General features: G+C 41.2%; 1 protein-coding gene across 6 annotated transcripts in view; it reads left to right on the forward strand.

Moving 5' to 3' along the window:
* Positions 1 to 15,293, forward strand: part of LOC132386019 (nucleolar transcription factor 1-like) — a 101,188-nt gene extending 85,895 nt beyond the window's left edge. For all 6 annotated transcript variants that reach the window (XM_059958292.1, XM_059958290.1, XM_059958287.1 and 3 more), the window contains 4 exons: positions 2,808 to 2,855; positions 3,150 to 3,221; positions 7,319 to 7,441; positions 12,797 to 15,293. In XM_059958292.1, the coding sequence (XP_059814275.1) occupies positions 2,808 to 2,855; positions 3,150 to 3,221; positions 7,319 to 7,441; positions 12,797 to 12,889 (336 nt within the window). In that variant the 3' untranslated portion in view covers positions 12,890 to 15,293. The remainder of the gene's footprint in view (positions 1 to 2,807; positions 2,856 to 3,149; positions 3,222 to 7,318; positions 7,442 to 12,796) is intronic.
* Positions 15,294 to 15,604: the final 311 nt, after the last annotated feature.

The following is a 15,604-nucleotide window of genomic DNA, read 5'->3' on the forward strand; positions in this document are numbered from 1 at the left end:
CACCTCCACCCCTTCTCCTGTCTTCAACCCTCCTCCTCTTCATGGACACCCCGCTCTGGTCTTCGGCCTGCTCTGGATCTCTTTATTGCTAATTGCTCACGGGGCATCAACCGTCTCGACTTCACCACGCCCTGTTCGAATTCCAACCTCACTCCTTCCGAACGCTCTGCTCTCCGCTCCATCCACACTAATCCGAACAGTACAAAACCCGCTGATAAGGGGGGAGCTGTTGTTGTCTGGCGTACTGACCTCTACCTGGCTGAGGCACTGTGACAACTCTCTGATACCTCCTTTTATTTACCCCTCGGTCATGACCCCACTAAGGAGCACCAGGCCATCGTCTCCTATACCATCATCAACCTTATCAGCTCTGGGGATCTCCCATCCACTGCCACCAACCTCAAAGTTCTCACACCCCACACTTCCTGTTTCTACCTCTTACCCAAGATCCACAAACCTGCCTGTCCAGGTAGACCTATTGTCTCAGCTTGCTCCTGCCCCACCGAATTCATTTCTGCATACTTTGACACTGTCTTATTCCCCCCCCCCCCCGTTCAATCTCTTCCCACCTATGTTCATGACACTTCTCAAGCTTTGAATTTTTTCAATGATTTTAAGTTCCCTGGCCCCCACCGTCTTATTTTCACCATGGACATCCAGTCCTTATATACCTCCATCCCCCACCAAGATGGTCTCGAAGCTCTTCGCTTCTTTTTGGATTCCAGACTTAACCAATTCCCCTCTACCACCATTCTCCTCCGTCTAGCGGAATTAGTTCTTACTCTCAATAATTTCTCCTTTGGTTCCTCCAAACCAAGGGTGTAGCCATGGGCACGCGTATGGGTCCCAGTTATGCCTGCCTTTTTGTTGGCTTTGTGGAACAGTCCATGTTCCAAGTCTATACCGGTATCTGTCCCCCTCTTTTCCTTCGCTACATCGACGACTGCATTGGTGCTGCCTCCTGCTCGCATGCTGAGCTCGTCGACTTCATTGACTTTGCCTCCAACTTTCACCCTGCCCTCAAATTTATTTGGTTTATTTCTGACACCTCCCTCCCCTTTCTAGATCTTTCTGTCTCCATCTCTGGAGACAGCTTATCTACTGATATCTACTATAAGCCTACAGACTCTCACAGATATCTGGACTATTCCTCTTCCCACCCTGTCCCTTGCAAAAAAGCTATCCCCTTCTCACTATTCCTCCATCTCTGCCATATCTGCTCTCAGGATGAGGCTTTTCATTCCAGGATGAAGGAGATGCCTTCCTTTTTTAAACAAAGGGGCTTCCCTTCTTCCACCATCAACTCTCAGACTCATCTCTCCCATTTCCCGCACATCTGCCCTCACCCCACTCGGGATAGGGTTCCCCTTGTCCTCCAATGTATAATTCTCTGTAACTCGCCACCTCCAACAGGATCCCACTACCAAACATATCTTTCCCTCCACCTCCTTCTGCTTCACTCTGTGATCGCTCCCTACGCGACTCCCTTGTCCACTCATCCCCCCCATCCCTTCCCAACGATCTCCCTCCTGGCACTTGTAAACGGAATAAGTGCTACACCTGCCCTTACACTTCCTCCCTCACCACCATTCAGGGCCCCAGACAGTCCTTCCAGGTGAGGCGACACTTCACCTGTGAGTCGGCTGGTGTGGTATACTGTGTCTGGTGCTCCTGGTGTGGCCTTTTATATATTGGTGAGACCCGACGCAGACTGGGAGACCGTTTCGCTGAACAACTACGCTCGTCTGCCAGAGAAAGCAGGATCTCCCAGTGGCCACACATTTTAATTCCACATCCCATTCCCATTCTGATATGTCTATCCACGGCCTCCTCTACTGTCAAGATGAATCCACACTCAGGTTGGAGGAACAACACCTTATATACCGGCTGGGTAGCCTCCAACCTGATGGCATGAACATTGACTTCTCTAATTTCCGTTAATGCCCCTCCTCCCTTTCTTACCCCACCCCTTATTTATTTTCCCTTTTTTTCTTTCCTCTCTTTTTTTCTCTCCCTGTCCCTCTCACAATCACTCTTTGCCTGTTCTTCATCTCTGATGCTTCCCTCCCCCTTTCTTTCTCCCTAAGCCTCCTGTCCCAAGATTGTCTCCCTTCGCCAGCTCTGCATACCTTTTAGAACATAGAATAGTACAGCACATTACAGGCCCTTCGGCACACAATGTTGTGCCAACCCTCAAACCCTGGCTCCCATATAACCCCCCCACCTTAAATTCCTCCATATACCTGTCTATTAGTCTCTTAAACTTCACCAGTGTATCTGCCTCCACCACTGACAAAGGCAGTGCATTCCAAGCACCAACCACTCTCTGAGTGAAAAACCTTCCTCTAATATCCCCCTTGAACTTCCCTCCCTTTACCTTAAAGCCATGTTTTTGCCAAACAAAATTCTTAGCTCTTAGCTTCATCCCACCCCCGTCTTCTCCTATCATTTCAGATATCCCCCTCCCCCTCCTACTTTCAAATCTCTTACTATCTTTCCTTTCAGTTAGTACTGACGAAGGGTCTCGGCCCGAAACGTCGACAGTGCTTCTCCCTGTAGATGCAGCCTGGCCTGCTGTGTTCCACCAGCATTTTGTGTGTTTTGCTTAAAAACTGCTCCTGTTCCTCAAATCTGGCTGGTAAAATTTATATGACATTTGAGAGTTTCCTAGCTAGACAAGCGGATTATCATTAACTGTTGTTTAATGGGTTGCAGATGCAATGTTAAAAAGCAGAATATACAGCAGCTTTGAGGTGGCATTTTATTTTGAACAAAATTTGATTCTGGCCACTGCTTTATTTTCTTAGAGCATATCCCCACAAGAGAGGGCAGCATATAAGGAATACACTTCAAATGTAAGTGATGAGTCATATTTTCACTAATATAACTTAAAATGCTATTAGTTTTATGAAATTAGTTACAAAGAAAATTTCTGTCATTGTTTTCTGCTTGCTTGCTTTTATGAATTGAAGCAGAGCAGTTATGGTCTGAACTAACATGTAATCATAAGGAAATTGTTGAGGTGCTTTGTTTTTATGTCTGATCACTGAGACGGTAGAGACTTGCTTTTCTAGGCTAAGATCTGTCTGGGGCTGGTGCATCTGGGGTATTACTGCTGATACTTTGATGTCTGAACTTGTCATTGACAGAAACGCAAAGGTACTGCAAAAGTATCCAGTTCAAATCCCAAAATGAAAGTCACAATACCGCAGAATGCAAGTGTAAGTATTGATGTTATAAGTTTATATACTGGGCTTTTTGCTATGCTTGGATCTTTCTGTCTTCCTGTTCCCAATTTACTGCCTCCTCTACTGCATAGATGAAGCCCCTCACAAATCTGAGGAGCAACATCTCATATTTTGTACGATTGGTCTTCAAACTGATGGATTGAACATCTTTCTTTAATTTACAATATGTACGCTCGACTACCTCCTGTCTTTCCTATTTGCATTTTGGTTACCCTCTCTGGCTCCCTTCATCCTCTTTATTCCATGATTCACTCTCCTCTTCTATTAAATTTCTTCTTCACTCCTTTATTACTTTCCTCCCAGCTTTTCACTTCATCCCCCTACCCCCACACACTCATCTACCCTCTTCCTGTTTGTATTCCTTCATTTCCTCCAGCTAAGTATTCTTTCTCACTTCCTTTCCAGTCATGATGAAATATTTTAGCCTAATACGTTGAATCTTTATTTATGCTGCCTGACTTGCTGATTTACTTAAGCATTTTCAGTGTTTTAATGTTTGTGATCTTTTTTGCTTCTCTGACTGAAGATTCTATAGTTACAAATACTGGGTTTATAAGGCTACAGGGAATGGGAGCAGAATTAGTCCAGTTAGCCTGTCAAGGTTCCTTTTGATCATAGTTAGTTTAAAATTCTTCTCAACCCCCATTTTTGTGCCTTTTTCCTGCAACATTTGAAGCCATTACTAATCAAAGCCATTAAATTCACACAAAATCTAGGCTATATTGGTTAACAGGAATAAATTCCACAGATTCAGGCTCTGGTTAAAGAAATTCCATTTCATATTTGTTGTAAAAGGACATTCTACTACTATGAGGCCCACTCATTCCCCACTCATTCTTCAAAAACTGCAGTAAGTACACTCCCAGAGTCATCAAACACTCCTCATACATGAACCCTTTAATTCCTAATATTATATGGATTGCCTCTTGAGACCCTCTCCAATATCAGAACACCTTTTTTTTAGATAAGAGGTCCAAAACTTCTCAAACTACTCTGAGTAATGGCTTATAAAGAAAGCCTCAATATCAGGGGGGCCATGGTATTGTAGTGGTTAGCACAATGCTTTATATTACAGACAAACCAGATTCAATTCCTGCTGCTATCGTATGGAGTTCTCACTGTGACCTCATTGGTTTACTTTTCCAAAAAAGTTCAAACTTGTGATAATGCCCCACCCCCACTTCCGCCTTCTACTCCATCCCCTTTTCCTTCTCTCTCCTTCTTTCCTGCCCGTTGTCTCCATCTGGGGCTCTTCTTTTCTTCCATGATCTTCTATCCCTACCTATCAGACTCCCCCCTTTCCAGCCTTGTATTTCTTGCACCAATCAACTTCCTGGCTCTTTTCTTCATCCCTCCCCCTCCCGATTTTACCTATCACCTTGTGCTTCTTTCTCCCCTCCCCCACCTTTTAAATCTACTGCTTTATCCTTTTTCCCAGAACTTGATCTTGGCCATAATGTTGACTATACTTTTTTTCATAGATGCTGCCTGATCTGCTGAATTCCTCTTGCATTTTACATAAGAACATAAGAAATAGGAGCAGGAGTAGGCCATGCGGCCCACCATTCAATAAGATCTTGGCTGATCTGTTCGTAAACTCAGCTCCATCACCTGCCTTTTCCCCATAACCCTTAATTCCATTACTATGTAAAAATCTATATAACTGTATATTAAATATATTTAGTAAGGAAGCCTCAACTGTTTCCCTCAGCAGAAAATTCCACAGATTCATCACCCTCTGGGAAAAACAGTTTCTCCTCATCTCTGTCCTAAATCTTCTCCCCTGAATCTTGAGGCAATGTCCCCTAGTTCTAGTCTCACCGACCAATAGAAACAACTTTCCTACTTCTATCTTATCCATCCCTGTTCAAAATTGTGTCTGTTTCTATAAGATCCCCTCTCATTCTTCGGAATTCCAGAGAGTACAGTCTCAGGAGACCCAATCTCTCCTCATAGGTTAATTCCCTCATCCCTGGATCCCACCTGGTGAACCTCCTCTGTACTGCCTCCAAAGCCAGTATATCTTTCCTCAAGTACGGAGACCAGAACTGCACACAGTATTCCAGGTGCGGCCTCACCAGTACCCTGTATAGTTGCAGCATGACCTCCCTGCTCTTGAATTCAATCCCTCTAGCAATGAAGGCCAACATTCCTTTTGCCTTCTTAATAACCTGTTGTACTTGCAAGCCAACTTTTTGTGATTCATGAACAAGTACTCCCAAGTCCCTCTGCACAACAGCATGCTGCAATCTTTCACCATTTAAATAATAATCTGCTCTTCTATACACACACATACCTATGCACACACACATGAACACACACATATGCACACATGCATGAACACAGGTGTGCACACACATGCACACACACACACACACAGACAGCACACCCAGACATATACATACGCATCAATACACATGCACGAACACGTGCAATCCCGCACTTAGACACACACACACACACACACTTTTTATGTTTAGTGAAACTTGGAAACATTTATTGAACTCTTTAAACCACACAACAAAAGCACACTAGAAATCTTTTATTTGATAACATCATTATGTCAGACCAGATTCTTAAAGTGAAACCCCATTACAATGTCAGTGATTGTGAATTATGTACAATACCCTACAACAGGGATAGACAACCTATGGCCTGTGGGCCAAATCTGGCCTGCGAAGGTATTTTGACTGGCCCACAAACAAATATTGGGATACAATGCTTATCCGGCCCGCCAGCGATTTTTCATATTCTGAGTGTTTCACACAATCGCACTGCATGGCATCCTGTTACACTGGCCCCAGGTTCTGTTATGTTCCAAACCAAACACTGGTATATACGAATGACAGGAAGGCAGACTACCTTATCAATATGTATTATATACTCTCTGTGCATGCGCAGGTGTTCAGAGATCCACACTAATTATCCAGATATTTACATGTACTACAATACTTGTTGAATAACTCGCGTTTCAAAATAAAATTGAAGAAAAAAATTCCAATGGCAATGAATGCAAACCGCAGGAAGGTAGACACTGAGTGCTGAAATTTCCAAGACACTTGACACTAGATTACTTCTTCAAAGAGCAAGCTGGGAAACTAATTTGTCTCATCTGCCTAGAAAAAGTTGCTGTGAAGAAGGTGGCAAATATCAGCCTTTTTGCTGATTTTCACTTGCATGCAAATGAGTTCAGGCTGTTTGCTACTCCTTTTGATGTGGAAGTGGACATTGCGTTAGAAGTTTTTCAAATGGAATTGATTGAGATGCAGTGTGATGACATATTGAGATTGTAATTTCATTCTGAAGATGCGTTAGTGCTTGTCTTCTATAGAAAATATATCCATCCAAGTGGGAAGTATCCTAACTTAGCGGACCATGCAAAAAAGATGGCATCATTGTTTGGCAGCACTTACCTGTTTGAGCAATTATGTTCAAAAATGAGGCACACCAAGAACCATTTGAGAACAAGATTGATTGATGCCCATCTGGATTATGTCTTGCTCTTGGCATCAACAAGTCTGACACCCAATATTGAGAAGCTTTCAAGCAACAAACAGCATCAAGTTTCACATCGATCTATCGACTGTATTAAATTTTTCTTTTTTATTATACTTAATTTACCACCATTCAATGTATCATTTTCGTACGTTTTATGTTTAAAGATTCTTTGTGTCCTTTTAATAGATTCAAAAGATGCTTTGATTGAAATAAATTGCAACTGAACTGGGTTCTTTGATTACTAAATAGGCATTCTTGGTTAAGCACAAATGATTTTCTAGCATGTGTTATTCATTAATTTGAGTCAAAACATAACTAGATGTATTTAAATGGCTAATTCCCAAATTTCAAGTTTTTATGTCATTTATCTGGCCCACCGTCCGCTCATTAATATGCACAATGGCCCACAGAGGCAAAAAGGTTGCCAACCCTTGCACTACAAGTTCAGTAGCTGTGGAGGACAAATGATTTAGTTGGAAAAGTTAGTTAAAAATTTTTCTAAACAGTAAACTTGATAATCCACTCTTAACATGAAAAATGTACATATTCTGAGCTATTAATGGTTATTGCAGGAAACGGAGGACTCTGAGGAGGAGGATGAGAGTGAAGAAGGAAAGGCCAACTCTTCAGGTTCTGATGATTCTTCAGGTTCAGACAGTGATGAAGATACTGAAGAGGAAAATGATGCAGATGAGGTAAATGCAAGGAGATTCTTTTGAAGTCTGCTGTTAGAAGCTGTAATGCATTAGGAATGTTCCCTCTATCCCTACCTAGTTTCAATGCAGCCAGTAAGTGAGTTAGTTCACTTTGAACATCTGTGTACTTACAGACCACTAGAAGCCATTGAAATATCATAGTGGCAGGGAGATTTGAGAAGTGAGCAGTGCCTGTTAACATTCTACATGCCTAGATTGTTATGAGACCATTTGGAGCTTTCTCTGCAGAGATTGTGAGGAACCATCAGACTGGATGGAAATATGATTTGAAAAGATGAATAGGGATAGGCGGGGCATTCTGTGCATATGAGATTGCAGGATTATTAGGTACTTAGCAAGGGCCGATAAAATGGTTAGATTTCAGCAGAGCAGCCATTGTTGGAATGAAAATTATTATATTGTGGAGCTGGAGGCTTTGGAAAGGAAAGGTAGATACATAGAACACAGAACATAGTACAGCACATTACAGGCCCTTCGGCCCACAATATTGTGCCGACCCTCAAACCCTGCCTCCCATATAACCCTCCACCTTAAAATCCTCCATATACCTGTCTAGTAGTCCTCTTAAACTTCACTAGTGTATCTGCCTCCACCACTGACTCAGGCAGTGCATTCCACACACCAACTGAGTAAAAAAACCTTTCTAATCTCCCCCTTGAACTTCCTACACCTTACCTAAAGCTATGTCCTCTTATATATGAGCAGTGGTGCCCTGGGGAAGAGGCGCTGGCTGTCCACTCTATCTATTAATATGTTGTATACTTCTATCATGTCTCCTCTCATCCTCCCTTCTCTCCAAAGAGTAAAGCCCTAGCTCCCTTAATCTCTGATCATAATCCATACTCTCTAAACCAGGCAGCATCCTGGTAATTCTCCTCTGTACCCTTTCCAATGCTTCCACATCCTTGCTATAGTGAGGTGACCAGAACTGGACACAGTACTCCAAGTGTGGCCTAACTAGAGTTTTATAGAGCTGCGTCATTACATCGTCTCTCTTAATCTCTATCCCTCGACTTATGAAAGTTAACACCCCATAAGCTTTCTTAACTACCCTATCTACCTGTGAGGCAACTTTCAGGGATCTGTGGACGTGTACCCCCAGATCCCTCTGCTACTCCACTCTACCAAGTATCCTGCCATTTACTTTGTACTCTGCCTTGCAGTTTGTCCTTCCAAAGTGTACCACCTCATATTTCTCCGGGTTGAACACCGCGTGTCCCTTCTCAGCCCACTTCTGCATCCTATCAATGTCTCTCTGCAATCTTCAACAATCCTCTACACTGTCCACACCACCATCAACCTTTGTGTCGTCTGCAAACTTGCCAACCCACACTTCTACCCCCATATCCAGGTCGGTAATAAAAATCACGAAAAGTAGAGGTCCCAGAACAGATCCTTGAGGGGCACACTAGTCACAACACTCCAATCTGAATGTACTCCCTCCACCATGACCCTCTGCCTTCTGCAGGCAAGCCAATTCTGAATCCACCTGGCCAAACTTCCCTGGATCCCATGCCTTCTGACTTTCTGAATAAGCCTACCGTGTGGAACCTTGTCAAATGCCTTACTAAAATCCGTGTAGATCACATCCACTGCACTACCCTCATCTATATGCCTGGTCACCTCCTCAAAGAACTCTATCAGGCTTGTTAGACATGATCTGCCCTTCACAAAGCCATGCTGACTGCTCCGATCAGACCATGATTCTCTAAATGCCCATAGATCCTATCTCTAAGAATCTTTTCCAACAGCTTTCCCACCACAGACGTAAGGCTCACTGGTCTATAATTACCCGGACTATCCCTACTACCTTTTTTGAATAAGAGGAAAACATTTGCCTCCCTCCAATCCTCGGGTACCATTCCCGTGGACAAAGAGGACATAAAGATCCTAGCCAGAGGTTCAGCAATCTCTTCCCTTGCCTCATGGAGCAATCTGGGGAATATTTCTTCAGGACCTGGGGACTTATCCATCCTAATGTATTTTAATAACTCCAACATCTCCTGTCCCTTAATATCAACATGCTCCAGAACATCAACCTCACTCATATTGTCCTCACCATCATCAAGTTCCCTCTCAGTGGTGAATACCGAAGGAAAGTATTCATTGTGGACCTCGTTCACTTCCACAGCCTCCAGGCACATCTTCCCACTTTTATCTCTAATCGGTCCTACCTCACTCCTGTCATCCTTTTGTTCTTCACATAATTGAAGAATGCCTTGGGTTTTTCCTTTACCCTACTCGCCAAGGCCTTCTCATGCCCCCTTCTTGCTCTCCTCAGCCCCTTCTTAAGCTCCTTTCTTGCTACCCTATATTCCTCAACAGACCCATCTGATCCTTGCTTCCTGAACCTCACGCATGCTGCCTTCTTCCATTTGACTAGATTTTCCACCTCACTTGTCACCCATGGTTCCTTCATCCTACCATTCTTTATCTTCCTCACCAGGACAAATTTATCCCTAACATCCTCCAATCTGCTCCTTGGTATCTCTGCTGTGTCCCTGATGACTGTGTTAAGAAACTGAACCCAAAGTTGGATTAACTCTAAATCATTTGGAAGGCTGAAGTGTTGATTAATAGGTGATAAGGAATAAAGTACATCTCAGGTGCAGGGTATGGGTGACAGGATGGCAGTCACAAGGACAAAAAGGAACACGCAACCTCATTAACAAGTATATTGCTCATGGGAGAATGAGATTTCATGCAGGTGAGAAACTGCTAGAAAGTTCAGCAGTCTAATGAACAAGGAGGCAATTAAATGAGCAAGAGGACTCTGACTTAGTTTTGATAACATTTTTAATTGTGACCTTGAGAGAGAGTACGGCGCCAGCTGAGACACGAGCTGGGAAGTCACCATGGTAACAGCTCAGAGCGGTTGAGTTAACGGACAGTTGGAATTCCGGATGGATTATAAAAAGTTGGGGCTGTTGGTCTGATAACAGCAGAGGAGACACAACACGGGAGAAGTGTGGAAGCTACCTGAGAAACCACTGGTGGGGTTTAAGAGGCCACGGACCGATTAATTTCGACCCCTGATTACCAGTGCGGATAAGAGCTTGCCTGTGGGGGTCTGCTGGTGGGGAACCCGTGCCGTGGGTTAGTAGACCATTCCCTAGAAGGGGCTCTGTCCAACTGTGTCTGTGTGGGGTTCACACGAAGTGACTCTAAAGACTTCGGAAGCAAGAACAACTAAAGCTGCCAATGTAAACATCAACTCAATTAACTCTCTCTCTCCATCAATTCAACTCGACGCAACACAAAGTGAACTGAACTGCTTATACTTCCATTACTTCCCTGACACTGTAAGACCGATTTCTACCTCCGGGACTATTATCTTTGTTTCCACACACACACACGTTTACGGAGATACATATATATAAAATAGTTTATAACCTGTATCGAATTATCCGGTTTAATGATATTAATTTGTAGTAGTAATAAATATAGTCTTAATTTATAGTAAACCAGACTCCATGTGTTTTCCGTTTCTGCTGGTCCTTTTCAACTTGTCACGGGATTCGTGACAAAGGGAAGTCACAGCTTTCACTAAGGTAGAACAGAGGTATTGTGGGAATACAGGTCCATAATTCCTTGACAGTGGCATCACAAGTTGATAAGTCATAAAGAGAGCTTTTAGCACAATGATCTTCCTAAACTATTGAGATACTGTTTTTAGGTGTATGAGAGATTGGTAAGGCCTAATTTCAGGAATTTTTACAGTTCTGTTCACCTGCCTACAGCAAGGATAGCAATAGAAATAATATGGAGAAAGTTTATAAGGATATTACCAGGACTGGAGGACCCAAGTTACAGGTTTAGGTTAAGACTTCATGGAATAGGTTATGACTTTATTTTCCGGAGGTTAAGAGATAGTGAGGGGTATAGATAAATACATCAAGCTTTTTCTACTGAGTTTGGGTGAGACTATATCTAGAGGTCATAGGGTAGAAGGTGAAATGTTTAAGGGGAGCATGAGGTTGAACTATTCCACTCGGTGGTGAGAGTGTAGGACCATCTGCCAGTGGAAGTCTTGGAAATGGGTCATATTTCAATATTTATGAATAATTTGGATAAGTATATCAATGGGAGGGATATGGAAGGTGATTGTTTAGACAGAGCTTGGTGTGACATAGCAGAATATTAATTTGGTGTAGGCTGGATGGGTTGAAGACTGTAATGCTCTACGATTTCATGGCTGATATCTGTATCCAAGTGTTTTGCTGGTGATTGTAGATAAACACCTCAGATTGGTTGGTATAAAACCTTGGGATGAAAAAATTGCCAGAATATGAACTACATTGGCTAAAGATGCATCCACTGGTATTACAGTAAATGAACATAGGAATATAAGCACCAACACGTGGAAATCTGCAGATGCTGGAAATTCAGACAACACACACAAAGTGCTGGTGGAACGCAGCAGGCCAGGCAGTATCTATAGGGAGAAGCGCTGTCGACATTTCGGGCCGAGACCCTTCATCAGGACTAACTGAAAGAAAAGATAGGAAGAGATCTGTAAGTGGGAAGGGGAGGGGGAAAGCTTGAAAGGTGATTGGCAACAGCTGGAGCTTTCTCTCCATGATCCTTTCCCTTCTCCAGCTCTGTATCCCTTTTGCTAATCAACTTCCCATCTCTTAGCTTCATTCCTCCCCCTCCTGTTTTCTCCTTCAATTTCGCATTTCCCCCTCCCCATCCTACTTGCAAATCTCTTACTATCTCTACTTTCAGTTAGTCCTGACGAAGGGTCTCGGCCCGAAACGTTGACAGTGCTTCTCCTATAGATGCAGCCTGGCCTGCTGTGTTCCACCAGCATTTTGTGTGTTGATAGGGATATAGGCAAAGAGTTTAGTTTTGCTGTACTGAGGTATTAATTAGGGTTGTGCAAATTGGTTCAAGAATTTTGTTTCTTAGATCCAGAGTTAAAGTGGAATTAGAGTTTTTCAGCAGGCTATATGTTTTGATGAATGATTATAAGCATATATTTGGAATATTATAAACATACTAGCAGATTGTAATTGTAATTTTTCATTTCTATTTACTGCTTTAAACTTTTCATGTGCACTTTTAGATCATTCTATAATAGTTAATTCTATAATTCTATAATCATTCTATAATATATAGGACTTGCAATCAATTTTTCACACAAATGAGCAATTTACAATAGAAATTGAAGTAATTTGTTTGCTACTTAGCCCCCTGTGGAATATTTGCCCTTACTCCTTTCCTTCCATTCCTTTAGCAGTACTAATGTTTAATGTTTAGGTGACTAATGTTTAAATCAGTTGTTTGCTGGCAAACCATTGCTTGTTGACCATTTTCGTGCTTATTTCCTAGAATGTAGTTGAAGATGAAGAGGAAGAAGAAAACCAAACTGACAGCAGCAGCAGTTCTTCATCTGAAGAGTCCTCCGACTCAGAATCTGACTGAATTTTGCTTTGATCTTCCTCAAACTAACAGGGGCTTAAAGCTGAGCCCTCATGCCCATACCAGCTTGTGGCAGAAGAAGACATGCTAAATTTAATGTGATATAGTGATCATTATCCAATACAATCGGTTTCTTGGAACAAATTTTCTGGGCTTTTCTGAGTTGTTTTAAACTCCTTGAAAACTACTAAATATGAAAGTAAGAACGGACCAAATGAAGAATTAATGGTTTTCACTGGAACAATTATAGTTACAAATTATTCAGAAATTACTCTCCAACTGTTTGGTAATGAGTGTTGTCAGGACCACTTAAAAAAGACTGACATAGAAATTTTCCGGTATTGCTTGAAATAAATTTTTTTATCAGTAGTTTAGGCACATAAGAACAAAGTTGTATGTTATTAAGAGTGAAGCCACTCAGTTTTTAAAGAAATGTTTCATTTATCAGGTTATTCATATTTGAATTGCCAGGCACAAAAGCTTTGATTTTTATTTTTTGCAGTATTGATTACAATGAAGTTGGTTTCTGCCTCATTTACATGGATGTAGTTCTGATCTCTTGTACAACCTTTGTGATTAAGGAGAACAGAAATATCAGGTCTTAATATTTCCCTTAAATTGCCTGTTCTGTTATTTTTATTGCATAAAAATACAAAGAATGTGCTTTAAGGGTTTTTTATGAATGGAATCTTCTTAGTAATGTCTTCTTAATAATGACTTAGTACAAAGTCATTGAGAAGTTTGCACCAAAGCATTTGCCCGTTCATTTTAGACAGATGGAAGAAATCTGCTTCTGTTATTCCCTTCCCATTAAGATTGCAAATGACTCTGTTGCCTTTCTAACATACTTCTTGCTAGTTATTTTTCTGCATGTTTATTTTTTTTCTTATAGTGCTTTATTTATGGAGGATGTAACTGCAGTGGCTAAGTAGTTTGTATCATCTTAGTTCATCAGTTTGATTTGACTGTAATGTCACAATATTGGTGAAAGTTAATTTTGATGCAGACAGCTTCATATTCTCAGATTCTGTTTTGTCCAGTTTAAATGGGATGTACATTAAATCATCGTCAAATATACTGAGAAGTTTTAATAGATAGTTTCAAGCTGGGTCTAGAATTGTAGAATTGAAAGAATTTATTCCTGAGGCCTTTAAGAGAGAAAGCGCAGAGCTGCTGAAGTCAAGTCACAGGTGTAGCCGACCTGGATTTGGAACATTACTATCTCACAAATTCAAGATTGCACAACCAGTGGCAAGACTGTTCGTGATTTCCTTGCACAACAGACTTGAAGAAGAATTATGAATTTGGGGATTGGGGTGGAGTTTGTTACTTATATACAAGATGTTTTCTAGACCCAGATTGAAAAGGGAGAGGCAGAATGAGAGCTTGTGGTTTCTTCAACCAAAGCATACCCTCTTGAATTAAATTGTTGCAAGTTCAATATAGAATTGGTAGAGGGTGGAAGATGGGTTGTGGTTTGGTGGAAGAATGCTGTGCATCTAAACCTTCCTATTGCAGCTTAGGTTAAACTCTGGATATCTTTTCAGCCTGTGCACAGCTTGAGATCAAGGTGGATGTCATTTTAAAGAATACTGAAAGAGATAGTTTGTCATATTTGTATTGGATTTGAATGAGGAATTATGGTATCTGTATATAATGTTTGCATTTTGCAACTTTACTTCCCATCTTATTTTCTGTTTCTTCCAGTAAGGCCTGAGGCACTGGGAGTGTGTACTGTAAGAGGTTAAATGAGTGCATTTTTGCACTCCAGTGAAGCTGTCCTAGTAACCCATACATTACTTTTAGCTTTTGTGACATTTTGGAAATTTTTCTAATATTTAAAGATTGTTTTTTAGAAAGAATGCCTTACTGATTTGTATTTGCTGATTCTTTCAATTAGGTGTTGGAACTACTGTAATATTTTATAGGGAAAGTGTCCCTTTTGTTCAAGCAGTCAACAGCAACCATTAAAAAATAAGAACTCATTTGCTAGGTGAATAGAATTATTTGAACTTGCCTTGGAAATACAGGGCCAATGAAAAGCACATGTACACAAAGTAGCATATTTTCAATTGTCAAAGGTTTGTATATTTGTTAAGCTCTCCAAGGTGGAAATAATTGTTGAAAATGTTGAAATGTCAGAAGTGCTATAAATACAATGTTCGTTTCATGGCACATCTAACTTCTGGATCTGAGAACATTTGATGTGGTAGGTTTAGTGGTTATTAAAACTGCAATCACATCTCTGGGCTATTGATCCATTGGCATGAATTCAAATAATTAGTGTTTAATTAAACCTTTATTACTCTTTTTAAAAAATGTGATTATCAGATTTCCTTTATGGTAATTGATTAATAAATGTTGCTGTGCTAATGACATTCATAACTCTTTAAATAAAAACTGAACAATCAGGCTCTATGGTTGAGATGGTACATAGATGAAATCGGCATAGCTGAACTAACTGTGTCTTAGCTTACATAGGGAAATCTAAATGCCACTTTGTAAATTGTAGAGTCATCAGATGAAATAGATAAACAAATCAATTTAGCGGTGTTTTTCTTGAGTACACTCATCTTTCCCAAAGTTAATTCTTTTATTTAGTAATACATTGCAGAATTGGCCCTTCATTATGTCCTGTCACCATCAACACCACAACCCCAATCAACCCTAATCTCAAAACTGGACAATTTACAATGATCAATTAACCTACTGAGTAAG

This window comes from Hypanus sabinus, assembly GCF_030144855.1.
Source record: "Hypanus sabinus isolate sHypSab1 chromosome Y unlocalized genomic scaffold, sHypSab1.hap1 SUPER_Y_unloc_18, whole genome shotgun sequence".
In the NCBI taxonomy this organism is placed as follows: Eukaryota; Metazoa; Chordata; class Chondrichthyes; order Myliobatiformes; family Dasyatidae; genus Hypanus; species Hypanus sabinus.